Source organism: Pseudorca crassidens, chromosome 3 (genome assembly GCF_039906515.1).
Source record: "Pseudorca crassidens isolate mPseCra1 chromosome 3, mPseCra1.hap1, whole genome shotgun sequence".
Classification (NCBI taxonomy): Eukaryota; Metazoa; Chordata; class Mammalia; order Artiodactyla; family Delphinidae; genus Pseudorca; species Pseudorca crassidens.
In genome coordinates, this window is record NC_090298.1 from 167637032 (window position 1) to 167664221 (window position 27190).

At 50.3% G+C, this 27190-nt stretch overlaps 1 protein-coding gene across 3 annotated transcripts; it reads left to right on the forward strand.

Annotated features, from left to right (window-relative positions):
* The first annotated feature begins 16561 nt into the window (after nt 1–16561).
* On the forward strand, nt 16562–26969 carry GTF2F1 (general transcription factor IIF subunit 1). Of its 3 annotated transcripts, XM_067734039.1 has the most exons (13): nt 16562–16648; nt 16896–17055; nt 17141–17187; nt 17731–17803; nt 19201–19394; nt 20218–20388; nt 24763–24947; nt 25511–25664; nt 25754–25935; nt 26037–26110; nt 26183–26321; nt 26506–26623; nt 26731–26969. In XM_067734039.1, the coding sequence occupies exons 2-13, from the start codon at nt 17044–17046 to the stop codon at nt 26933–26935; spliced, it is 1554 nt and encodes a 517-aa protein (XP_067590140.1). In that variant the 5' UTR covers nt 16562–16648; nt 16896–17043; the 3' UTR covers nt 26936–26969. The 3 variants fall into 3 exon arrangements, with proteins under 3 accessions (XP_067590140.1, XP_067590142.1, XP_067590141.1); XM_067734041.1 differs by lacking the exon at nt 16562–16648 and having other exon boundaries at nt 16672–17055; nt 26186–26321; XM_067734040.1 differs by lacking the exon at nt 16562–16648 and having other exon boundaries at nt 16672–17055; nt 25757–25935.
* Nucleotides 26970–27190: the final 221 nt, after the last annotated feature.

Genomic DNA, 27190 nt, shown 5'->3' on the forward strand with positions numbered 1-27190 from the left:
TGGGTCACTTTAGGATTAAGATATCCCTGCTTTCTACCTTGAAAACATGGCTGGCTTTGATTTGAGCTGTGGTTGACCAGTTGTCCTAATCTTAACGTGTTGTGTGTGTGTGTGTGTGTGTGTGTGTGTGTGTGTGTAGATAGGTTCTAAAATGTATTTAATTTTGCAGTTTTGGAGCCATTCTGTTTAGACCTTCTGTGTCATACCTGGGAGGCCACAGCCTGCACCCATTCTGCCTAATGGAAGAAATGGAACTCTCCAGTGTACATGCTGGGGAAACTGAGGCTCAGAGTTCTGGGATTCAGGGCTGCAGTATAACCCCTGTGCTGTTTCAGCTGGACTTGCTCCCCTGGAGGGCCAGGGGAGTGAGCAGCAAGCAGGGAGTACTTAGTTTCGGAGCAGGTTCTTCTGCTGGTAAAAGGCCAGGGTGGGCTCACACAGGGTGTAATGCATCTCCAGGCACTGGCAGATGGCTGACTTGCAGTCAGAGGCCCGGCACTCCACCTGGCCCCGGTGCAGCGCTCTCCGGACCATTGTCTCCATGGAGCAGTCAAACACGATGACGAAGTTGGGGGCCTGGCCCACCTAGGCACCCGTGAAGGGGGCTGGGTGAGGAAGAGGCAGGGCGCACTGGCCCCCTGTGCACCCCCGCCCCAGAGATAGGAATCTAGGGTGGTGCGGCCCAGTAAAGAATAACCAGGCCCCTGGGTCCGTTTTACTTTTGGAGTTCCAAGTTTTTATGTGTTTATTTTTTGGACAGGTAGGGCAAAACAACACCACTGGGAAAGGGCAAAGAGTCTCCTTGCTGTTCCCAGGCACCCAGTTTCACCCTCCCTGGAAGCAACCAAGTTCTCTATTTCTTGCGTCTCTTTCCGGAAGTATTTTACGCACTTGCCAGGCAGATCTGGTTCTGATGTTCTTTTTCCTCCTTTTTCATACAGATGGTAAAGACGTTGATTTGCCCTTGATTTTATTCACTTAGTAAGCTGGAGGTGGTTGCCCATTGGCACACGAGGAAGTTCCCAATCCTTTTTAATCACTATATAGTATGCTGTTGTGTGGATGTGTTATGATTTACTTAACTGGTTCCTCGATGGGTATTTAGATTGAAATATCCCTTTTAAGATGGATTTAAGCAGTTTCTCCTTGCCTTCCTCTTGCCTAGACACTTTCATTGGGGAAAGTACAAGAGTTGCCAGCTCACCACTGCGCTGCCTCCCACTGCAGGGAGACCTCCCTGGGTCTCCGAGGCTGCCCACTGTGAGCCCCATCTCCTCCTACTTCCTCCAGAATTTCCTTGCAAAATAGAATCTGTCAGCACTTTAAAACAAAAACACAACCAAGTGGGATTCACTCCAGGAAAGCAAGGATGGTTCGATACAGTTGTGTTAATATCTTAAGTAAAGAAAAAAATCATATGAGAATTCTCAGAAACACAGAAAGAACAATTTAAAAGACAAAATTCACGCATTCGTGATTTGAAAAAAAAACAACACAACACTCGAAATTGGTAAATATATCCTCAGCCAGCATCTTATTTAATGGAAACTTGCTCTCCTGCTGAAGTTGGGAATAAGATAAAATTGCCCACTCTTATTTGCCTGGCGGCACAGTGGTTAAGAATCCACCCGCCAATGCAGGGGACATGGGTTTGAGCCCTTGTCTGGGAAGATCCCACATGCTGTGGAACAACTAAGCCCGTGCACCACAACTACTGAGCCTGTGCTCTAGAGCCTGTGAGCCACAACTACTGAAGCCCACGTAACTAGAGCCCTGCTCCGCAACAAGAGAAGCCACCGCAAAAAGAAGCCCGTGCACCACAACGAAGAATAGCCCCCACTCGCCGCAACTAGAGAAAGCCTGCATGCAGCAATGAAGACCCAGTGCAGCCAAAAATTAATTAATTAATTTAAAAATAATTGCTCACTCTTGACGTTATGACTTAGTAAGATATGAGAGGATTAGCTAAAGCAACGAGATAAAAGAAAACAATGGGAGAAATCCGAATTGGAAAGGAGGAGATAAAATCATGTCTGTTTGCAGATGGTGTGATTCTATTTCTGGAAAACTCACGAAAATCAACAAACTAGTACAGACTTCAGAGAATTTGATAAAGTAACCGGATGTAGTATTAACATACAGAAGCCTACACGTATATGAAAATCACCAGTTAGAAATAAGAAAGAAGGCCCCGTTTACAGTAACATTACAAGCAACAAAAAATATATATATATAAAACACTCAGGCAAAACTTTTCCCAAAACTGTGCACTGCCTTTAAAGGAAGATCTTTAAGGAAAACTTAGGTAAAATATTCCTAAGTGACTCAAAAGGAGACTGGAACAAAAGGAAGAGATACATGTTCTTGGGTAGGAAGACTCAAGGTTACAAAGCAGTCAGGATGTTTCTAAATGAGTTTATAATCTTGATGTGATCCAAATGTGATTTTATTTAGTGGAGATGGATTGATTCTAACATTCGTCTACAAAAATAAGCAGGACTATCCAGGAAAAACAAGGCAAAGAAAAGCAATGGGCGTTGGAGGTGGGGAAGGGGGCATCCAACCTACCAGATATCAAAACATGGTAAAGCCGCCATCCTTAAACCAGTGCACAGGTGGACAGACAGACCCCTGGAACAGAATGGCAAGTCCAGACTCGGGTGAATATGGAAAGTTGGTATGTGGCTGGGGTGCCACCTCAAGTCAATGGAGAAAGGACAGACTTTTAAATAAATGGTGTGGGGACAACTGTATTCACCATTTGGAATCCTTACCAAATTTCCCCAACTAGGATATGTTCCAATGGATCACAGACATAAATGTAAGAAATAAAACTATACAAGTACTAAAGAAACCATGGATGAATTAATTACCTTATAACTTGGGATTGAGAGAAACAACAACCATGATGTCTCAAAATTCAGGAGAAATAACAGAAAATATTGATAAGTTGGATGAAAGTTTTAAAAATAATTTCTGCATGTGAAAGAGGCACAATAGGGAGTTCCCTGGCAGTCCAGAGGCTAGGACTCAGAGCTTTCACTGCCATGGCCCTGGGTTAAATCCCTGGTCAGGAACTAAGATCTCACAAGCTGTGCCATGTGGCAAAAAAGAAAAAAAAAAAAAAGGCACAATAAATCAAGGTCAAAAAATAATTGACAAACTGGACTGGGGGGAAAATTTGCAAACCATATCACAAACAGCTAATATACAAAGAGTTCCTAAAAATCAAGACGAAAAAGACCAACAGTCCACTAGGGGGGAAAAAAGGGGAGCAAAAGATGTAAAGACTGCACCAAAGAAGAAGTGAAAATGGCCCTAGAACTTTGGAAAAGATGCCCAACCTCATTCATCATAAGAGAAATGCCCATTTAAAACCACCGAAATACCATTTCACACCTAAGCAGGTTGACAAATGGCTAGTGGCAATGCGGAACAAAGAGGAGAGTGATGCCATCAATCAAAATCATCGACACATTTCTCTTTAACCCCACAATTCCACTCCTGAGAACCCATCCTAAAGACGCTAGCAAAAATAAGCGCTACATGAAGGTGATTGAGTGGGGGCATCGTTGGTAGTGGGAAAAGATTGTGAACGGCTTGCTGTCTGTGGGCCGTCAGAGCAGTAAACAGTGGCGCTGCCACACAGCGGAATTCTGGTTGTAAAATGGGGCAAGGAAGAGGAGGACTTCTTGACACTGATGTGACATCTTCAGGGTATATCTGAACATTAAAAAAAGGAAGCCTGCTATATGTGGAATGCTACTTTCTGTGTGCAGAGGGACACACAAGCAAGCACACGGTTTATATTTGCAAAAAGGACAATCCAAAAATTAAAACGGTTGCCTGCAGGGAAAGGAGAGCACAGTTTGGGGTGGGGGTGGATCTACCTTTTTATGTGACTTTTACTTTGGAATCATTACATGTGGTGCAAATTCAAATTTTTAATTTAAAAAAGCAATCCCCGGGACTTCCCTGGTGGCGCAGTGTTTAAGAATTCACCTGCCAGTGCAGGGTACATGGGTTCGATCCCTGCTCCAGGAAGATCCCACATTGCCGTGGAGCAACTAAGCCTGTGCGCCACAGCTACTGAGCCTGCGTGCTGCAACTACTGAAGCCCGCGCACCTATAGCCAGTGCTCTGCAACAAGAGAAGCCACCACAATGAGAAGCATGCACACCGCAACAAAGAGTAGCCCCCCGCTCACCACTACTAGAGAAAGGCCACGTGCAGCAACGAAGACCCAACATAGCCAAAATTAATTAATTAATTTAAAAAAAGCAATCCCTAAACATCGAAAGCCAAGGTGAAATGAACGAACCCATGTGTCAATGTCACGCTGCAACTACACACAGAAAATAATTATCTCAAGGGACCCAGTGTTCTTGTGGTATGTCCACAGTGAGATCTATTGTAAAGGAAAACCAGAGCTGCAAACAGATCTTCCTTTGGTAGTTTTATTCTCAGTAGTTAAAATCGGTATGTTATTTGGAAACTATTTTGCATCTAATGGAATAATGCAAATGACAATGTCAGTGGTTTTAGGAACCAGATTTTTTAGGGAAAAGAGAAGTAAAACACTGTGACATTAAGTGTGAGCTGGAAATAACAGTAGAACTTGTGATTTTTTTTTCCTTTCAAAAGTCTGTGTTTCCTAGCTCTGCCCACTGGAAAGGCCTGGAAATGATGACCACCAGGCAGCAATGAGTACCCCTGGCACCCAGATGGGACACCACTGAAAAAGGGCCTTCATGGAGAAATGGCCGATTCCAGAGCTGGACCGGAAATGTGAAGGGGCGGGGGGCGGGTGTGAAGTCTTGTGCAGTAAGAAAGCAAGAGGGTGAGTGTGAAATGGGGCTGTGTCCAGAGGATGCTATGCAATGTGAGAGGGCTACTTTTGGCCAGAGATGGGACAGCTTGAGCAACAACAAAAAAGACTGGGGCTTCCCTGATGGCACAGTGGTTAAGAATCTGCCTGCCAATGCAGAGGACACGGGTTCGAGCCCTGGTCCAGGAAGCTCCCACATGCCACGGAGCAACTAAGCCATGCGCCACAACTACTGAGCCTGCGCTCTAGAGCCCATGAGCCACAACTACTAAGCCCGCGTGCCACAACTGCTGAAGCCCACGTGTCTAGAGCCTGTGCTCCACAACAAGAGAAGCCACTGAAATGAGAAGCCCGTGTACCGCAACGAAGAGTATCCCCCGCTCACCACAACTAGAGAAAGCCTGGGTGCAGCAATGAAGACCCAACGCAGCAATCAATCAATCAATAAATAAATCTATTACAAAAAAAGACTGATTATTGCCATCATCAGAAAGACTACATGGGGCTTTCCTGGTGGCGCAGTGGTTGAGAATATGCCTGCCAAAGCAGGGGACATGGGTTCGAGCCCTGGTCTGGGAAGATCCCACATGCCGCGGAGCAGCTGGGCCTGTGAGCCACAACTACTGAGCCTGCGCGTCTGGAGCCTGTGCTCGGCAACAAGAGAGGCCGCGATAGTGAGAGGCCTGCACACCGCGATGAAGAGTGGCCCCTGCTTGCCGCAACTAGAGAAAGCCCTCGCACAGAAAAGAAGACCCAACACAGCCAAAAATAAATAAATATATTTTTTTAAAGGGCTTAATACATTAAAAAAAAAAAAAGACTACAAACAATAAATGCTAGAGAACGTATGGAGAAAAATGAACCCTCCTACACCATTGGTGGGAATGTAAATTGGTGCAGCCGGTATGGAAAACAGTATGGAGGTTCCTTAAAAAACTAAAAATAGAGTTACCATATGATCTAGCAATCCCACTCCTGGGCATATATCTGGAGAAAACCGTAATTCGAAAAGATACATGCACCCCAGTGTTCATAGCAGGACTGTTACATAGCAACCAAGACATGGAAGCAACCTAAGTGTCCATCAACAGAGGAATAGATGAAGAAAATGTGGGGCTTCCCTGGTGGCGCAGTGGTTGAGAGTCCGTCTGCCGATGCAGGGGACGCGGGTTCGTGCCCCGGTCCTGGAAAATCCCACATGCCGCGGAGCGGCTAGGCCCATGAGCCATGGCCACTGAGCCTGTGCATCCGGAGCCTGTGCTCCGCAACGGGAGAGGCCACAACAGTGAGAGGCCCGCGTACCGCAAAAAAAAAAAAAAAGACAATGTGGTACCTATATATATACACAATAGAATATTACTCAGCCATAAAAAAGAACAAAATAATGCCATTTGCAGCAACATGGATGGATCTAGAGATTATCATACTAAGTGAAATAAGTAAGACAGAGAAAGACAAATATATGATACCACTCATATGTGGAATCTAATTTTTTTAAAATGACACAAATGAACTTGCTTACAAAACAGAAACAGACTTACAGATGTCGAAAACAAACTTACGGTACCAAAGGGGAAATGTGACAGGGAGGGATAAATCAGGAGCTTGGGATGAACACACACACACTACTATATATAAGGTAGATAACCAACAAGCACCTACCGAGTAGCACGGGGAACTCTACTCAATATTCTGTGATAACCTATATGAGAGAAGAACCTGAAAAAAAATGAATATATGTATGGGTATAACTGAATCACTTTGCTGTACACCTGAAACTAACACAACATTTTAAATCAACTATACGTCAATAAAAAATTTTTTACAAAGACTAATTGAAGCACTTTGAATACACAGAGATGCTTGAGTTGGTAAGGATGAGAGAGAACAAAACGAAGGAAGACCAAATAACGAACCTCACGGTCACCATCGGAAATGAGTAGTACACCCAACCTCAGTCTGAAAATGGGCCCTGGCAGGGGAGAAGATAAGCATGTATCCCACCTGTCTGGTAGGAACTATATTTCAGGATAACCAGACAGCCCTGGTTGAGGAAGGACATTTCTTCTTTAGGGAAGAATTCCAGCTAATTGGTGTGGGGGGAAAATGCCTAAAAGAGAAACGTACAGCTTTCGAATTGATTCAGAATATGAATTAATTGATGCCAACAACGAATGAAACTGTAAGATAAGAGGCCGACAGGACATGTTACAGCAGTGCCTAGCTGACCCTGTATCAGTTTGTGAGGGCTGCCACACCAAGGACCAGAGACCAGGTGACTCCAACCACAGAAATTCCATGTCCTCACAGTCCTGGAGATTGGACATCTGAGATGGAGGTGCTGGCAGGGTGGATTCCTCCGGCTGCCTCTCCTTGGCTTGTAGATGGCCGTTTTCTCCCTGTGTCCTCACACAGTCACTCCTTTGTCTGTGTCCTAATCTCCTCTTCTTATAAGGACACCAGTCATATTGGGTTAGGACTGATCTTGAGGACCTTTTAATGTAATCACCTCTTTAAAGACCCATCTCCAAATCCAGTCACATTCTGAGGTCCTGGGAGTTAGGGCCTCAACATATGGATTTGGGGGCGGGGGACACAGTTCAGCCCATAACAGATCACTTACTAAGAGCAGGGCAACCGGGCATGAAGGAGCCTCCTTCCTGAATGATGCAGTACAAGCAAGGTATTGAACCACAGTGCTCTACACCAAACTCACACTGAATTGGACAGAAAAGAACTGCAAGCACAACACGCATTCTGTTTTCCCCACTTTCCCAAGTTCACTGCCTGGGCCCTGGTGAACATTCAAACACCTGGGTCCTCTTAAATAACACATTGAAACACATGGAAAAAAACCAACTATGGCAAAGAGACAACTAAACGTTGTGTGCTATCCGATAGGAGTTCACATCACCACCTATGAAGCGCACTTGAAAAAATGGAATCTAAGTTCCGAGCCAGACTCTAGACATGCTACCAATTCACAGGCCACATAGAGGAGAGGGGAGCATGATAAGAAAACAAAAAACACTCTGCAATCAGCAAAATCCCTGCTGTGTAAAATAAAGAGAACCAAAGACTAGGTTTCTTCAATAAATAAAAAGAGACGGGACTTCCCTGGTGGTCCAGCGGTTGAGATTCCACGCTCCCATTGCAGGGGACCCAGCTTCCAACCCTGGTCAGGGAACTAGATCCTGCACGCCTGCCACAACTAAAGAAAAAGATCCCACATGCTGCAGCTAAGACCTGACACAGCCAAACAAACAAATAAATAAAATTTATTTTTGAAAATAGGTTTTAAAAATAGAGATGGAAGGAGCATAAAGCACGTTTACGCTACACTGTAGTCTATTAATCAATATTTTTGAAAATAAGTTTAAAAAAATAAGAGGGATGGAAGGAGTATAAAGCACGTTTACACTACGCTGTAGTCTGTTAGGTGTGCCATAGCATCATGTCTTTTAAAAATGTACATACCTTCATTTAAAAATACGTTCTTGCTAAAAAATGCTAATCATTGCGCCTTCAGCGAGTCGTAATCTTTTTGCTGGTGGAGGGTCTGGCCTCTATGGCTGCTGACTGATCAGGGTGATGGTTGCTGACGGCTGGGGTGGCTGCCGCGATTTCTTAAAATAAGACAACAGTGAACTCTGCTGCATCAATTGACTCTTCCTTTTTTTTTGCGGTACGCGGGCCTCTCACTATTGTGGCCTCTCCCGTTGCGGAGCAACAGGCTCCGGACGCGCAGGCTCAGCGGCCATGGCTCACGGGCCCAGCCGCTCGGCGGCATGTGGGATCTTCCCGGACCGGGGCACGAACCCGGGTCCCCTGCATCGGCAGGCAGACTCCCAACCACTGCGCCACCAGGGAAGCCCCTGACCCTTCCTTTTATGAACCATTTCTCTGTAGCGTGCTGTGCTATTTGATAGCATTTTACCTGCAGCAGAACTTCTTTCAAAACTGAAGTCAATCCCCTCAAACCCTGCCGCTGCTTTATCAACTAAGTTTCTGTCATATCCTAAATCCTTTGTTGTCATTGCAACAATCGTCACAGCGCCTTCACCAGGGGTAGCTTCCATCTCCAGAAACCACTCTCTTTGCTCATCCATAAGAAGCAACTCCTCACCTGTGAAAGTTTTATCCTGAGATTTCAGCAGTTGTCCCATCTTCAGACTCCACTTCTAATTCTAGTTCTCTTGCTGTTTCCACAGCATCTGCAGTGACTTCCTCCACTGAAGTTTTGAACCCCTCAAAGTCATCCATGAGGGTTGGAATCAACTTCTCCCAAATTCCTGTTAGTGTTGATATTTGACCTCTTCCCACAAATCATGAATTTTCTTTTCTTTTCTTTTTTTTTTTGGCTGTGTCTTGAGGTATGTGGAACTTCCCCAACCGCGGATCGAACCCATGCCCCCTGCAGTGGAAGCACGGAGTCTTAACCACTGGACCACCAGGGAAGTCCTCATGAATGTTCTTAATGGCATGTAGAATGGTGAATCCTTTCCAGAATGTTTCCAACTGACTTCAGAGGAATCACTATCTATGGCAGCTATAGCCTTACAAAATGTATTTCTTAAAGAATGAGACTTGAAAGTTGAAATGATTCCTTGATCCGTGGGCTGCAAAATGGATGTTATGTTAGCAGGCATGGAAACAACAGGAATCTCCTTGACCATCGCCATCAGAGCTCTTGGGTGACCAGGTGTATTGTCAATGAGCAGTAATATTTTGAAAGGAACCTTTTTTTCTCAGCAGTAGGTCTCAACAGTGGGCTTAAAATACTCAGTAAACCGTGTTGTCAGCAGATGTGCTGTCATCCAGGCTTTGTTGTTCTATTTACAGAGCACAGGTAGAGTAGATTGGGCATAATTCTAAAGGGCCCTAGGATTTGGGGAATGGTAAATGAGCGTTGGCTTCCACTGAAAGTCACCAGCTGCATCTTGTTAGCTGACATCCCTAACAAGAGAGCCAGCCCGACCTTTGAAGCTTGGAAGCCAGGCATTGACCTCGCCTGTCTAGCTATGGAAGTCCTAGATGACATCTTCTTCCAATAACAGAAGGCTGTTTTACCCACACTGAACATCTGCTTAGTGTAGCCACCTTCCTGAATGGTCTTAACTAGATCTCCTGGAGAACTTGCTGCAGCTTCTACACCAGCACTTGCTGCTTCCCCTTGCACTTTGATGTCATGGAAACGGCTTCTTTCCTTAAACCTCATGAACACAGCTCGGCTGGCCTCACACTTTTCTTCTGCAGCTTCCTCACCTCTCTCAGCCTTCAAAGGACTGAAGAGAGTTAGGGCCTTGCGCTGGATGAGGCTTTGACTTAACGGAATGTTCTGGCTGGTTTGATCTTCTCTCCAGACCACGAAAACTTCCTCCATATTAGCAATGAGGCTGTTTCACCTTCGTATCATTCACGTATTCACTGGAGTAGCATTCTTAACCTCCTTCAAGGACTTGTTGTTTTCACAACTTGGCTAACTGTTCGGCACGAGAGGCCCAGCTTTCAGCTTATCTCAGCCTTTGACATGCCTTCCTCCCTAAGCTTCATCATTTCTAGCTTTTGATTTAAAGTAAAGGACATACAACTCTTCCCTTCACTTGAACACTTGGAGGCCATTGTAAGGTTACTAACCGATCTGATTTCAATACTGTTGTGTCTCAGGGAATAGGGAGGCCAGAGGAGAGGGAGAGGGATGGGGGAACAGCCGGTCAGTGGAGCAGTCAGAACACACACAATGTTCATTGATTAAGTTCGCCGTCTTATATGGGTGCAGTTCACGGCACCTCAAAGCAATTACTACAATAGTAACATCAAAGATCACTGATCACAGCTCATCATAACAAATATAATCATAATGAAAAAGTTTGAAATATTGCGAGAATTACCAAAACGTGACACAGAGATACGAACTGAGCAAAAGTTGTTGTGAAAATGGTGCCGATAGACTTGCCCAACGCAGGGTTGCCACAGACCTTCGATCTGTGAAAAAATGTAATAAAGCAAAGAGCATCAAACTGAGGTCTGCCTGTAGATGAAAAGGACAGAGACAAAGCAACCCATCGCAGTGGGCCAACCTTACTTAAATCCCGATTAAAACAAGATGTGAAAAGAAAAAGATTTTGAGGTGTTCACGGGAATTTGCATAATGATTGGTTATTTGATGACACGAAGGATATTAAGGTGTAATAACAGAAGCGTGATACCATTTTACAAAAGTCTTTATCTTTTAGGAAATATATACTAGAATATTCATGGATTAAAAAGAAAAGCACATGGGATTGACGTATATACACTAATATGTATAAAATAGATAACTAATAAGAACCTGCTGTATAAAAAAAAAAGCACAAAATGGATGGAACCTGAATCTATTGTAAGAACGCCTGTCGTTAACTTTCAGTGTACAGCGCCAATGAGGAATGGAAGGAGACAAATAATGCCTGTGGGACAGTCCCAAGGATGAGAGTTTGTACAAGACAAATGACCCAGAGTCTTCAACGAGTCAAGGGCAGGAGGGAAGCAGGGAGGGAGGACTGTCCTCCTTGGAGTAGGAGACGCCCGGTGAGGACCTCGTTTTACTCATAACTCTGACCAGCTGGGAATCAAAGAGACATTTTTCAGCTGTGGGGGAAATGCAGCTGTGGATGGGGGCATCGGGTGGTCTCAAGGGATTCACATTAATCATCTGAGATGCTGTTGGGTGAGGAAACGCTCATAATGGGATTCGGGATGGGCTTCAGAACACATAATTGGCAATCTTGACGTTTGGCACCGATAAAGTAAGTGTGGCCAAACCATGATCGTGTGGGACTTCCCTGGAGGTCCAGTGGTTAAGACTGCGCTTTCACTGCTGAGGGCCCGGGTTCGATCCCTGGTTGGGGAACTAAAATCCCATAAGCTGCACAGAGTGGCCAAAAAAAACAAAAAACACTCTTTTAAGCCAGAGCCCCATTTATCTTCATTTTGTCACTTCTGAGAGCCACACAGTTACCAAAGAAAAGCATGTCTCCTGTTCCTCTTAGTGTGAAGCCACCATGCAAGCAGGACCCTAAATGGGCCTCTGTGAAGGAGAGGGAGAGGGTGGGTATAGGGGGGATGGCGGGGGGCACAGAGGGCACATCCCGTCCACATGGTGAAAATCGTGGCCTCTATCCTGGCTTGGCCACCTAAATGGTGTGACCCGGGCAAGCTCCCGGATCCCTCAGTGAAAAAAGCAGGGTGCTGACTGTGCGGGCGCCTGGAACGTTCCAGAAGATCAGAGTTCATCTGTGCAGAGGGTCGAGACCAGCTCCGGGCTGGTAAAAAGCTCTGGAGGAGTTCACACTGCTGTTGCCATGGGGATGTGCAGGCCCCTGTGTTGCCAAGTCAGATGTTTTTCAACAGAAGCTGGGAGTTTTGATGTGGCATCTCTGGATTTTTGAAATTTAAAACAAAAAAAGTGTCAAACGCCGAAGAGTCCAAACTGAACATATCGGTGGATTCCATGGGGCCCGAGGGCCAGGAGTTTGTAGCCTCTGCCCTGATGCTTTGCAGCCACTTGGGGAGCCCATCCAGCTGGCATGGGTGACCGGGTGCCTACTTTAGGCCAGGCGCTGGCCTGGCGCTGAGCCAGTCATTAGCCTGGTCTTTGCCCGCCCGGCTCCCAGACCAGGAGAGGGAGCCCAGTATTTGCCGTTTACCTTCGTCCCAGGGAGCCCGACAGAATTGCTTTAGTGGAGGTGCGCACAGAGGGCGGGGCCCCACCGACGGCCCCTCCCAGCCCCTGTCGGCGCCCCGCTACGCCACGACCTTTGTCTGATTCCCTCCCCCGTGCCTGAATGTGTTTCTGCTGGCGTCCAGCAAGTCCCAGGAAAGCCCGGAGGCCCCCAGCCTGCCGCAGTTTCTCTCTTCCTACTCAGGTGTCCGGATGGATGACTTTTCATGATGTTGGTCTTGCGCGTCTGGCTGGCTCCACCGCTCAGCTCTGCACAGGGGTCCCCCCTGGACCCCCCAAACTGAAGTAGCCCACTCGCACGTCTCCAGATGCCATTCTGTGTCCTGTTCTTCGCTGCACTTACCGCTACCAGAAATGTGTTTTGTACGGAACGTGTTGCTGGTCCCTGTCTGCTGCATCCTAACAGCAGGGACCCCATGTGTCTGGTGAAGTCCAGAGGACTTAGCTTGTCCTCAAGAACTATTTCGGGCACAGGAGGTTAAATAAATAGATGAACGGAGAGTTACATTCCATCTTTACGGCTCAGAAATGATGCTAAATCCACCTGCCACTCAGTGGGCAAATAGTTTGTTTACCGGGCGCCAGGGACCGTGCGGGGAGATGTTAAAATGACTTTGTCCACGACTTCCCCGGCGGTCCAGTGGTTAGGACTCTGCGCTTCCACTGCAGGGGGCACAAGTTCGATCCCTGGTTGGGGAACTAAGATCCCGCATGCTGTGCGGTGCAGCCAAAAACACCAAACCCAAACCAAACAAAATGACTTTGTCCCCACCCTCGGAGAACTCACCAGCTCTTCACCCGGGTTCTAGATGCTTCCAACAATCTCCTCACTGTCCCCTAGATAACGCAAAACTCCATTTCCCTGTCAACAACTCCTCTCCCCCGGGGTCTTGCCCCTTCAGATCTCCATCCAAGGTGGGGAGGAGACCCGGCTTCGCACCCTCGCAGGTGTTGGGGTCACTCACAATGTGCTCAAACTCCTTGGCTTGCCTCAGCTCCCGGGGGAAGCCGTCAATGAGGAAGCCCCGGCTGTCCAGGCAGGACAGCATGTGGTCACTGATCATATCAAGGATATGACACCCTGGGGAGGGAAGGGGAGGCTGCATTCGGGGCTCAGGGCCCCTCACCTGCAAGGTCACCTTGGCAAGTTCTGGTGTATTTGGGGGAACACCCACTGCTGGGGTCTCTGGAAGCACTTTTTTTTAAAATTTTTATTTATTTTTGGCTGTGTTGGGTCTTCGCTGCTGTGCGCAGGCTTTCTCTAGTTGCGGGGAGCGGGGGCTACTCTTCGTTGTGGTGCGCGGGCTTCTCATTGCGGTGGCTTCTCTTGTTGCGGAGCACGGGCTCTAGGCGTGCGGGCTTCAGTAGTTGTGGCTCGCTGGCCCTTAAGCACAGGCTCAGTAGTTGTGGCGCACGGGCTTAGCTGCTCTGCAGCATGTGGGATCTTCCCGGACCAGGGCTTGAACCCGTGTCCCGTGCATTGGCAGGCGGATTCTTAACCACTGCGCCACCAGGGAAGCCCTGGAAGCACTTCTGAGAACGGGGCTCGGCCACGGTCCTCTGGGCGGGTGTCTGCCACACGCCAGGCTTGCTGGGCTCGTTTGCTCATCACTGTCAAGAGGAACTGGGGTGACCTCCATCTTACAGTGAGGAATCGGGGGCAGAAGGGGCCACTGACATACAGGCCCGGGGTCACAAAGGGAATAAATACTAGCTAAGTTTACTGAGCATTTCTTAAGGGCCAGGAACTCTGCCAAGCGCTTTATAGGAACGACATCACCTGACCCACACCCCAGCCTTCTGCTGGGGGTCCAGCTGCTCTCACATTTTACAGTTGAGGACACAGAGGCTCAGGGCAGCAAAGCAGCAGCCAGTGGCCCCAGACTTTGAGGCCCCTTGGCTTCCACAGGGCCTTCCCGGGAAGCTCCTCCCGATGTATGCCCTTCATCCCTCTGCCCCCGCACCCGGGACCTCTCACTGTGGGCACCAGGAGCCCCTGCAGCATGACGTCATGAATCTTCGGGCCCTGCCGGGTGCCTTGTTGGGCCTTCTGCCACAGCAGCTGGCCCAGCCCCATGTGGCAGAAGCCGTACTTGTTCGCCATGTGTCTCTTTGCCGCAGCCTGGGCCGCCCATCACGAAGATGATCAGGGAGGACTTGAGGATGTCTGCAGTGCCCAGGCAGGAAGGAGGGAGAGGGGTTGGTGCCTGTAGGGGCCAGCGAGCGGGCACCACGGTGACTGTGTCCACAGCTCAGTGTGTGTACTTGGTGACACCGGACACAGGTCTGCTGGCAGAACTACTTCTGCCCTAGGGTGGCATCTGGGGGTGTGGGTCCACGCCCAGTGGTATATCCAGGCATGGCGCACATTAGTGCTGCTGCGGGTTATGTGGATGAGGATGGGAACCCAAGCAGTCCAGGCCCTTTGCACGCAGCATATCCTTGAAGCGTCACAACGGCCCCATCATCCCATTTTACAGCTGAGGAAACTGAGGCTCAGAGAGGGGCAGGGACTTGACCATCCCTCCCGTCTCACCCGTTTCCCCGTCTACTTTTACTGCATTCCAGCCCAGTGGAATTGGCTGTCCCTTGAACTCATCACCCTGCTGCTGTCGTACCCACCCCTGCTCACCCGCTCCCCACCCCTGGAATTCCCTACCCTAGTTCCCTTCAGGACACAGCTCACCCATCAGGTCTTCTCTAAGCTCTGCCCAAAGAGCCTCCCACTCCATCATTCCCAGTCTTTTTTAATAAATTTATTTATTTCTTTTTGGCTACGCTGGGTCTTTGTTGCTGTGCACAGGCTTTCTCTAGTTGCAGAGAGGGGTGGCTACTCTTTGTTGCGGTGCGCGGGCTTCTCATTGTGGTGGCTACTCTTTGTTGTGGAGCATGGGCTCTAGGAACGCGGGCTCAGTAGTTGTGGCTCGCGGGCTCCAGAGCGCAGCCTCAGTAGCTGTGGCGCACGGGCTTAGTTGCTCCACGGCATGTGGGATCTTCCCGGACCAGGGCACGAACCTGTGTCCCTTGCATTGGCAGGCAGATTCTTAACCACTGCGCCACCAGGGAAGTCCCTCATTCCCAGTCTTAGAATCCCATTCCCTCCAGCAATGGCCACGATCAGTAATGACTCTGCCTGTTTACTTGTTCTTGTCTCCCCAGCCAGACTCTGTACTCCATGAGGACAGGGTCTATCTGTCTTTCTCGTCCCTATATTTCTAGTAGTTGGCATGGTTTCTGACATATCGTAGTGGATGAGGAATAGATGAATGTCCGTAACTATCAGACACATCTATGGAGTGCTGTAGTCTATGATGCAGTTTTGTTGTCTTGCTTCCCTCCCCTTTTTCTTAGCCAACTCCTAGTTTAAACCTTCCCTCTTCCCTGAGCCCTCAGAGCCACCTGCTCTTTCCCTGTGGCAGCCCTGTTCCTCCTGGGTTGTAGATAGCATTTTCGGAGACTGTCTCCACCACACTGTAATCTCCAAGAGGACAGGGAGCTGGTTTGCCACATTCACCGTGGACTGCCCAGAACCCTGCACAGCAACCGCTAAACTGGATCGCTGAATGACTGACCCTGAGCATGCGCAGTTCTGTGACTACCACGGTGGGGGAGGAGGGGCGTGGGGGGGTGGACTTGGGGGGGTGGGGTACCTGTATTTTCCTGCCCTACACAGTCTCCTTCCCTTCCCCCCAGTAAGCCAGCCACCCCCGCGATATTACCCTTCTCCTGGGGCCTCGGGGGCCTGCCCATTTGGGGCAGCTTGGACTTGCACAGACCCATCCTGCCAGCAGCCCATGGGGTGATCGCGCCCCATCCCCACCTAGGCCCTGACCCCTCCTGGCTCGGTTCAACGTCTCAAGGGCCCCTGGCCCGATCATTTGGCGAGACGATAGGGTTACCCCCGGGGTTAGGGGTAAGAAATGAACCCGAAAGTGGCTCAGGTAAGTGCCGCAGCAGTTGGGTGCGAAGAAGGCCTCGGTTGCTGTGGTAACGCAGCCTCCTCTGACTCACTTCCGGAGCGGAGTAGCGCATGCGCAAACGCGTCCAAGAGCCCACGAGCTGGGCGAGTTTCTCCCTCCCCTCCCAAGATGCCCGCGGTGGTAAGTGGGACGTCACGTGGGGGGGCGTTCCCACGCGGCGTGATGGGGGTTATCGGCGCTATATATTGCGGTCAGCCAGCGCTCCAGGTGTAGGAAGAGTTGTCTTTAGCTCAGAGTCGGCTTCCGCGACTCGGCCTGCTGGAGAGCTTCGCTTCCGGTATAGGCGGCCGCGCAGGCGCAGGTGTGGCACTAGAGGCCTCCGAGGTTGACCGCTGACCCAGTGCCGCCTCCGGATTGATTTTCCCAGGATCTGCTGTACCCCGGGCTTGGGGTCCTCTATCGGAGCCAGAGGCCCGACACCTTGAGGGTGGCTTCCGCGGGACCGACGGACGCGGACCCCGGGGAAGGCGAAAAGGACGAGGTTCGGACCGGTTCCCGACCATCGCCCATCGCCCATGGCGGCCCTCGTAAGTGTGCGGCGAGGCGGTTCGGGGGGTCCAGGTGGTGGGTTCTGTAGCCCCTCACTCACCGTCCTGCTTTCTCTCCCCTCAGGGCCCCAGCAGCCAGAATGTCACTGAGTATGTCGTCCGAGTTCCCAAGTAAGTCCCTGACCCTCACCTCTCCCTCTTCCCTCAAAAAGGGATTAAAATTTCACGAGCCTCCAGACGTGCCTGGCACCTCCTGATTCTCCTTCCAGGGCTGGGGTTGAGCTGAGGCCTCTGGGGCATCACTTTTTTGAATGGAGTGAATGAATGAACGAGTACATTAATATACAGTAAGACGCAGCCCCCTGCCTAGCATTCCGTCTGGCAGGAATGCCAACTGTGACTCTGCTGGGTGGATTCTTGTTGATCCTGCAAAATTCACTTCCGGGATTTTCCTCCTTCAGGAGGCATTCCCTGCCTGCCCACCCCCCGGCCCAGGGCTGAGCTCCCAATTATCCCCACATCTTGGGTTCCTAGAAATCTTTGTCCCTTTTCTCTGAATGGGCTTGGGAGTATGGATCCCACTTCCCTGACAGACTGGGAACCTCTGGGTTCTTTTATGGGCCCCCAGCATGAGCGCAGGCACAAAGGGCTGAGCCAGGGAGGGTTTACTGAATGAATGAATGATTGAGCACTGCCTTTTCTTGTCCATTCCAGAAATACCACCAAAAAATATAATATCATGGCTTTCAATGCAGCCGATAAGGTCAACCTCGCTACTTGGAATCAGGTAAGTCCCGTTTCTGAGGGCGTGAGAGAACCTGATCCTGGCCTTGGTGGTTGTAATAGTTGCTTAGTTGTGATAGTAACTAAGGCTTAGTATCCTCAGCTGTCCCTGGGTGGAGATAAGTGATGACTAAGGCCCAGGCTGAGCTGCTGGGCATCCCTGGGGGTGAGATATGTCTGGCCCTGCAGGAGGTTTCTCCTGAAAGGAGAAATTGTGTCCACTGATGGGCATTTTTTTTTTTTTTCTGCAGTATGTGGGCCTCTCACTGTCGTGGCCTCTCCCGTCGCGGAGCACAGGCTCCGGACGCGCAGGCCCAGCGGCCACGGCTCACGGGCCTAGCTGCTCCGCGGCACGTGGGATCTTCCCGGACCAGGGCACAAGCCCGCGTCCCCTGTAGAAAGGTCTTTGGAAACTGTCTTAGTTTGTAGAGGTTGCTATAGCAGCATACCAGAGACTGGGTGGTTTATAAACAACAGACACGTATTTATCACAGTTCCAGAGGTTGGAAGTCCAAGATCAAGGTGCCAACAAGACTTGGTGTCTGGTGAGGGTGTGCTTCCTGTTTCATAGCTGGTACCTTTTCACTGTGTCCTCACCTGGCAGAAGGGGGACGGAGCTCTCTGGAATCCTTTATAAGGGCACACATCCCACTCATAAGGCTCCACCCTCATAACCTAATCATCTCCCAAAGGCCCCACCCCAGATACCATCACACTGGAGATTAGGCTTCAACAAATGCATTTTGGGGGAGTTCCCTGGTGGTCCAGTGGTTAGGACTCCGCGCTTTCACTGCCGAGGGCCGGGGTTCAATCCCTGGTGGGGGAGCTAAGATCCCACAAGCTGCGCAGCAAAAAAAAGCAAAGGCATTTTGGGGGGACACAAACATCCATCCATAGCAGAAGCCATTAAAGGCTTAGAAACAGAGAATTGTAAAGTGATTTTGCCACTGTGGGGTCGAGGGCAGGTGAAGGGGACGGGGCGGAGGTGAAGGCTGTGGTCCAGGTGAGCCATGATGGGGTTTGGAGCAAACAGGTTTTGAGAAGTGGCTGGGTTCTGGGGTTTCTTTCTTTTTCTTTTCTCTTTTTTTTTTGAATTTTACTTATTTATTTTTTATACAGCAGGTTCTTATTAATTATCTGTTTTATACATATTAGTGTATATATGTCAGTGCCAATCTTTTTCTTTCTAACTTTTCACTGGGAAATAATTTCAAACTTTCAAAAAGCTGCAAAAATTGACATAGTACAGGGCTTGCCCAGATCCCTTCACCCACATTTCACCGAGCGCCTTTTCGCCAACCAGGTGGCTTTGAGTGCCCGCCGCGCAGCTTCGGGGGAGGAAAGGGTGTTGGTGGTGGGATCAGGCCCCCGGATGAGAGGTGTTGCTTCTTGTCCTCCCAGGCCCGGCTGGAACGCGACCTGAGCAACAAGAAGATTTACCAAGAGGAGGAGATGCCCGAGTCGGGCGCCGGCAGCGAGTTCAACCGCAGGCTCCGGGAGGAGGCGCGGAGGAAGAAGTACGGCATAGTCCTCAAGGAGTTCCGGCCCGAGGACCAGCCTTGGCTGCTCCGAGTCAATGGCAAATCAGGCCGGAAGTAAGTGCCGCTCTCGACCCCACTCCGTGGGTGCCCTCGGCTGAACTCTCATGTGCCTGCTGTACGGCGGGGGTAACAGCCCAGGAGTGACAGCTCATCCTCCTGCGAAGGGTTTTACTTGGGTAGATGAGCTGACGGGATGCCCGGGCAGGAGCTCTGAGGGCCGGGATGCCCGAAGCCCGGGCTCTGGTACTGTGGTACCCAGCGAGGGGCCACCTGGGGTTTCGGGGGGTGGGGAGGACAGAGGTTAGGGGGATGAAGGGCACTCCGGCAGAACAGCGAGCACAAAGGCACGAAGCGCCGAGCCCTAGGGACTGTCACAGCGCATGACAGTGACAGGGTGGGCAGGTGGATAGGGCGGTGGACGCCAGGCTGCAGCTGGACTGTGGGTGGGCTGGGGCCCAGGGGAGCCTGAAGGCTGTAGGCAGGGAAGGGGCACGCTGTAAGACTGCCTCCACTTGCGGGTGATGCCAGAGGCCAGGAGGGGGCTGGCAGTGGTTCAGCCCCCAGGAAGATTCTGCAGGCAAATCCGGAGGGGTCTGACTGTAGGGCCCTGTGCTCTTCATGGCCAGAAAGGACCATGACATGTATAATGCAAAGGAGCCCTAAGCCCGCTCTGCAAGGTGGGGGAGCCGTGCTTTCCAGATGTGGAAATCCAGGCTCAGACGGTCGAAGGGCCAGCCCAAGGCCTTCCAGCCTCAGATTCTGCTGGGAGGACTCAGGTGGCTCTGGAGAGGGGGTAGGCCTGGGGTTGCAGGGGGGTGTATGAGGGTGGGGCTGGTGCCTCTTCCTCTGGCCGACAGTAACCTTGAACTCCACGCAGGTTCAAGGGCATAAAGAAGGGAGGTGTGACAGAGAACACATCCTACTACATCTTTACCCAGTGCCCTGATGGGGCTTTTGAGGCCTTCCCCGTGCACAACTGGTACAACTTCACGCCGCTGGCCAAGCACCGCACGCTCACGGCCGAGGAGGCCGAGGAGGAGTGGGAGAGGTGAGTGAGGGGGCACGACTGGAAATGAGGTGCATCCCCCGAACATCGTTCCCGGTTGGGAGCTGGGGACTCAGTGGTGACCAAGCCAGATCTCACCAGCCCCTCAGGGAGCTCCCAGTCCAGTGGGGGAATGGACCTGGGACCATCAGGGATGCATAGGGCGGTGCGAGAGCCAGGGATGGGGGAGTGGCTGAGCTGAGCCCTGGAGCAGGAATCGGCGAGCAGGGTGGGGTCTCCCGGCCTACATGGCTTCCCCCAGGCAGGTCTCACAGCTGGATCAACTGCTGGTAGGATACACATAAAATAACATTTACCAGTTTTAAGTGCACAGCTCAGTGGCTTTAAGTACATTCACACTGTCGTGCAGCCATCCGCCCCCTCCACCTCCAGAACTTCCTCATCTTCCCAAACTGAAACTCTGTCGCCATGAAACACTGACTCCCCAGCCCCTCCCCCAGCCCCCGGCCCCCACCATCTACTTCCTGTCTCTGGATCTGAGTCCTCCCTCTAGGGAGTGGAATCAGACAGTGTTTGGCCTTTTATGTCTGGTTTATATCACTGAGCATGGTGTCCTCAAGCTTTATCCACATTGTAGTGTGTATCGCTGCTTCATTTTTTAAAAATTTTAATTGTAGTAAAAAAATCTGTAAAATTTATCATCTTAACCATTTTTAAGTGTACCATTCAGTGGTGTTAAGTACATTTACATTCTTGTGTAATGGAGTTTCATTCCTGTTTTTTTTTTTTTTCTTCCTTCCAGTTTAATGGAGGTGTAATTGACATCCAGCACTAAGTTCTATGTGTACAGCATAATGAGTTGACTTACATACACCATGAAATGTTTACCACAATAACTTTTAGTGAACACCCATCATCTCATATAGGTATAAAATAAAAGAGAAAGAAAAAAAATTTTTTCCTTGTGATGCGATCTCTTAGGGTTTACTCTCAAAACTTTCATATATAACATACAGCAGTGGTAATTAATCATAATCATGTCATACACTATACATCGCTAGTACTTATTTACCTTATAACTGCAAGTTTGTACCTTTTAACCACCTTCATCGAATTCCCCCTCTTGCCACTTCTGGTAACCACAAATCTGATTCCTTTCTCTGTGAGTTTGTTGGTTGAGGTATCATTGACCTACATCACTATGTTCCTAGCGTACAACCTATTGATTCGATATTTCTATACATTTCAAAATGATCACCACGATGAGTCGAGTTGCATCATCACCATATAAAGATACTGTGTCATCGTTGACTCTGTTCCTATCCTGTACGTTTTATCTCTGTGACGTTTATTTTGCAACTGAAAGTTTGTACCTCGTAATCTCCCTCACCTATTTCACTCATCCCCTCACTCCTCTTCCCTCTGGCGACCACCTGTTTGTTCCCTGTATCTATGACTCTGTTTCTGTTTTGTTATGTTTGTTCTTTTTTTTTTAATTCCACATATAAGTACAGTATTTATCTTCCACATCTTGGTTATTGTAAATAGTGCTGTAATGAACATAGGGGTGCATATATCTTTTTGAGTTAGTGTTTTTCTTTTCTTCGGAAAGACACCCAGAAGTGGAATTTGGGATTCTACGGTAGTTTTAATTTAATCTCCATACTGTTTTCCACAGTGGCTGCACCAATTTACATTCCCACCAACAGTGCACGAGGGTTCCCTTTTCTCCACACCCTCACCAACCCTTGTTATTTGTTGTCTTTTGAAAATAACCATTCTGACTGGTGTGAGGTGATATCTTATTACAGTTTTTTTTTTTTTTTTTTTTTCGGTACGCGGGCCTCTCACTGCTGTGGCCTCTCCCGCTGCGGAGCACAGGCTCCGGACGCGCAGGCTCAGCGGCCATGGCTCACGGGTCCAGCCGCTCCGCGGTATGCGGGATCCTCCCGGACCAGGACACGAACCCGCATCCCCTGCATCGGCAGGTGGACTCCCAACCACTGTGCCACCAGGGAAGCCCTCTTATTACAGTTTGGATTTGCATTTCCCTGATCATTTGTGATGTTGAGCATCTCTTCATGTGTTTGTTGGCATCTGTATGTCTTTTTTGGAAAAATGTCTATTCAGGTCTTCTGCCCATTTTTTTTTTTTTTTTCTCGGTACGTGGGCCTCTCACTGTTGTGGCCTCTCCCGTTGCGGAGCACAGGCTCCAGACGCGCAGGCTCAGTGGCCATGGCTCATGGGCCCAGCCGCTCTGTGGCATGTGGGATCTTCCCAGACCGGGGCACGAACCCGTGTCCCCTGCATCGGCAGGCGGACTCTCAACCGCTGCGCCACCAGGGAAGCCCTTCTGCCCATTTTTTAATCAGGTTGTTTGCTTTTTTCATGTTGAGTTGTATGAGTTCTTTGTATTTTGGATATTAACCCCTTATCAGATATATCATTTGCAAATACCTTCTCCCATTCAGTGGGCAACCTTTTTGGTTTGCTGATGGTTTCCTTCATTGTGCAAAAGCTTTTTAGTTTGGTGTTGCCCTATTTATTTTTGCTCTTGTTTCCCTTGTCTGGGGAGACATATCCAAAAAAATACTGCTAAGACCAATGTCAAAGAGTATACTGCTTATGTTTTCTTCTAGAATTTTTATGCTTTGAGGTCTTACATTTAAGTCTTTAATCCATTTTGAGTTTATTTTTGTGTGTGGTGTGAGAGAATAGTCCCATTTTCTCAATACCGTTTATTGAAGAGACTGTCTTCTCTTCATTATATATTCTTGCCTCCTTTGTCATAGATTTATTGACTATATAATGTGCGTTCATTCCTAGACTGTCTATTCTGTTCCATCGGTCTATGTGTTTTTGTGCCAGTACCATAATGTTTTGATGACTGTAGGTTTGTAGTATAGTTTGAGAGCAGGGAGCATGATACCTCCAGCTTTGTTGTTCTTTCTCAAAGTTGTTTTGGCTACTTGGGGTCTTTTGTCTTTTCATAGAAATTTCAGAATTATTTTTTTGGTTCTGTGAAAAATGCCATTGGTGTTTTGATAAGGATTGCATTGACTCTCTAGATTGCCTTGGGTAGAATGGTCGCTTTAACAATATTCATCCTCCCAATCCATGAGCATGGTGTATCTTTCCATTTGTTCGTGTCATCTTCAATTTCTTTCTTATAGTTTTCTGAGTACAAGTCTTTCACCTCCTCGGTTAGATTTATACCTAGGTATTTTGTTCTTTTGGATGCGATTGTAAATGGGATTGTTTTCTTAATTTCTCTTTCTGATAGTTTGTTGTTAGTGTGTAGAAACACAACAGATTTGTATATATTAGTTTTATATCCTGCAGTATCATTTATCAGTTCTAATTGTTTTTTTGGTGGTGTGTTCAGGATTTTCTGTATATAGTATCATGTCATCTGCAGACAGTTTTACTTCTTCCATTCCAATTCGGATTCCTTATTTTTTCTTATCTGATGGCTGTGGCTAGGACTTCCAGTACCATGTTGAATACAGCTTCATTCTTTTTTATTTATATACTACCCATGAATTCTGCTCCTGTTGTTATATACAATCCTAAGACTCTCTTTATTTTTATTATTTTTAAAATTTTTTATAAATTTATTTATTTTTGGCTGTGTTGGGTCTTCGTTGCTGCACACAGGCTTTCTGTAGTTGTGGCAAGCGGGGGCTGCTCTTCGTTGCAGTGCACAGGCTTCTCACTGCAGTGGCTTCTCTTGTTGCAGAGCACGGGCTGTAGGCACACGCTTCAGTAGTTATGGCACACAGGCTCAGTAGTTGTGGCTTGTGGGCTCTAGAGCACAGGCTTAGTAGTTGTGGCGCACGGGCTTAGTTGCTCCGTGGCATGTGGGATCTTCCCGGACCAGGGCTCAAACCCATGTCCCCAGCATTGGCAGGCAGATTCTTAACCACTGCACCACCAGGGAAGTCCCCTAAGACTGTCTTTAAATGCAATCACGTTTTTAAAAACTTTCATCACCACTCTAAATGGAAACACCAGTACCCCCTGCCATTAAAAAGAAGGCACCCATGAACTACAACAAAAGCGACGGATGTGACTGTATCATATGGCCTGATTCTGTTGCCCGAGAGAGGCCCTGAGCCCAAGCGAGGTGCTGGGGCATCAGCGTCGCGTGAGGCCTTCTCCTGAGGGACTCCGGGTAGAGCGGGAACTGAAGGAGGGCCAGCTCTCCCTGTGTGATCTCAGGCTGTTGCTGCCACACCTGTGCGTCCCCATGTGCGGGGTCAGCTTGTCCCTCTTCTCACCTACATGTGTCTGTGGTTCCCCTCTGGGGAATGCCTGGTGGAAGTGCAGGGTGGCACCCGGGACAAGGCCCAGCTGCTGGAGGCGGGCTCTGGAGCCAGGCCCCTTGTCAGCCCCTGCTGTGCCCCCCACCCACAGGAGAAACAAAGTCCTGAACCACTTCAGCATCATGCAGCAGCGGCGGCTCAAGGACCAGGACCAGGACGAGGAGGACGAGGAGAAGGAGAAGCGTGGGCGCAAGAAGGCCAGTGAGCTGCGCATCCACGACCTGGAGGATGACCTGGAGATGTCCTCTGATGACAGCGAGGCCAGTGGCGAGGAGGGTGAGGCTGGCAGAGCTTCCGTGGCTGGGGTGGTCGGCACAGCTGCCTGATTAGTGCCCGGTCATAATTTATCAAGGTGGCTGTGTGATGACTCAGAGAGGTTAATGCCCCTGAAAGGAAAACTTGGTTACTCATGGGCCCCTGGGCCCGGGAGATTGTCCGCTTGGGGAAGCGCCAGGGTTGGTAGGAGGCAGCAGGGAGCCATAGGAAGGCCTCGGCCACAGCCTCAACTGGGGTTTCCAAGGAAACGGCTTAGGACTGGCCAGTTTGAGTCATGCCAGTGGGCTCTGGGCCAAGGCCTGGTCTCTGGCTGCCCAGGTGATACAGGGCAGGGATGGTGGCCCTGCGTGTGAGAGAGAAGGGGGTGGTGGGGGTGTGGAGTCGGGTTGGCCTGTGGGTGAGAGGTGCGCCCCTGGGCCAGCTCTTTGCCTCTTGGAGGAATTGGGGCCGGTCCTGGTGTCTCTTCCCAGAGGGCAAAGGCCCCAGAGACATCAGGTGTCATCGGATACACAAAGCGTGAAGTGTGCCCATCCAAGCCCCTCCCCTTGTCTCCCCTTCCCCAGGCGGCCGAGCCCTCAAAGCCAAGAAGAAGGCGCCGCCCAGCAAGGGGGGCAGGAAGAAGAAGAAGAAGAAGGGGTCAGACGACGAGGCCTTTGAGGACAGTGATGATGGGGACTTTGAGGGCCAGGAGGTGGACTACATGTCCGACGGCTCCAGGTGAGGCAGGCAGGAGGCGGATGTGAGACCCTGGGCCGGCCTGCACACGCATTCCCTCACCCTCTGCCCGCTCTGTGCTTGTCTTGCAGCAGCTCCCAGGACGAGCTGGAGGGCAAGCCCAAGGTCACCCAGCAGGAGGAGGGCCCCAAGGGCGTGGACGAGCAGAGTGAGAGCAGCGAGGAGAGCGAGGAGGAGAAGCCACCTGAGGAGGACAAGGAGGACGAGGAGGAGAAGAAGGCGCCCACGCCGCAGGACAAGAAGCGGAGGAAAGGTGGGTGCGCCTCCCCTGGCCGTGGCCCAGGCCCCTGATCTGGGATGGGGCTGGGGGGGCGGGGCCTCCGCTCCTGACGCCCCTCCTCTGGCCCTGCGCAGACAGCAGCGAGGAGTCGGACAGCTCAGAGGAGAGTGACATCGACAGCGAGGCCTCCTCGGCGCTCTTCATGGCGGTAAGGCCCAGCCCGGGGCGGGGGGACGGCGTGTCCCTCTCCAGACTCACATCCCCAACTCCGGTGTCCCAGAAGAAGAAGACGCCCCCCAAGAGGGAGCGGAAGCAGTCGGGTGGCAGCTCCCGGGGCAACAGCCGGCCCGGCACACCCAGCACGGAGACGGGCAGCACTTCCTCCACCCTGCGGGCGGCCGCCAACAAGCTGGAGCAGGGTGAGTCGCCCCATCCCGCCCTGCCCGCCTCAACCTCTTGACCCCGTACTTGCCCTCCCTTTCAGCATCCTGTCTGCCTGCCCCTGAACCCCTTGCACATGTAATCCTGGCATCGCTGGCCCGGGGTTCCCCCAGGGGTCCAGCCTCCCCGTCCCAAGGCTCAGCCCCGCCTCTGCTCCCACAGGGAAGCGGACCAGCGAGACGCCGGCGGCCAAGCGGCTGCGGCTGGACACCGGGCCCCAGAGCCTGTCGGGGAAGTCCACCCCTCAGCCCCAGTCCGGGAAGTCCACTCCCAGCAGCGGGTAAGTTGGCGAGGATGGCAGGAGCAGGGAGGGGGCTTGTGGGGGGGCCTCGGAGGGGGCCTTGGGGACGGAGGGCCGCCTGCTGACACCCACCTGCCCACCTCCAGCGACGTGCAGGTGACCGAGGATGCCGTGCGCCGCTACCTGACACGGAAGCCCATGACCACCAAGGACCTGCTGAAGAAGTTCCAGACCAAGAAGACGGGGCTGAGCAGTGAGCAGACGGTGAACGTGCTGGCCCAGATCCTCAAGCGCCTGAACCCCGAGCGCAAGATGATCAACGACAAGATGCACTTCTCCCTCAAGGAGTGAGGCTCCCCCAATAAACAGGCTCTGTTTTCTAGAATCCTCGGGCTCTTGATTCCCACACTCACCACCTCCTGTCCCGCTGCCCGTCTGTCACCCCACCCTCTGAGTCTGAGGACCCCAGTGTTTTCTCCACAGTTTACTTCTCTCAGTCTCCAGTCCCCTGCTTCTGAAACCTCTAGAACTTAATCCTCTCCTTACCCCTCAGCCTCCTCCACTGGGCTTCTGCTGGGTGATCTCTTTCAGGTCTTCCTTTGACCA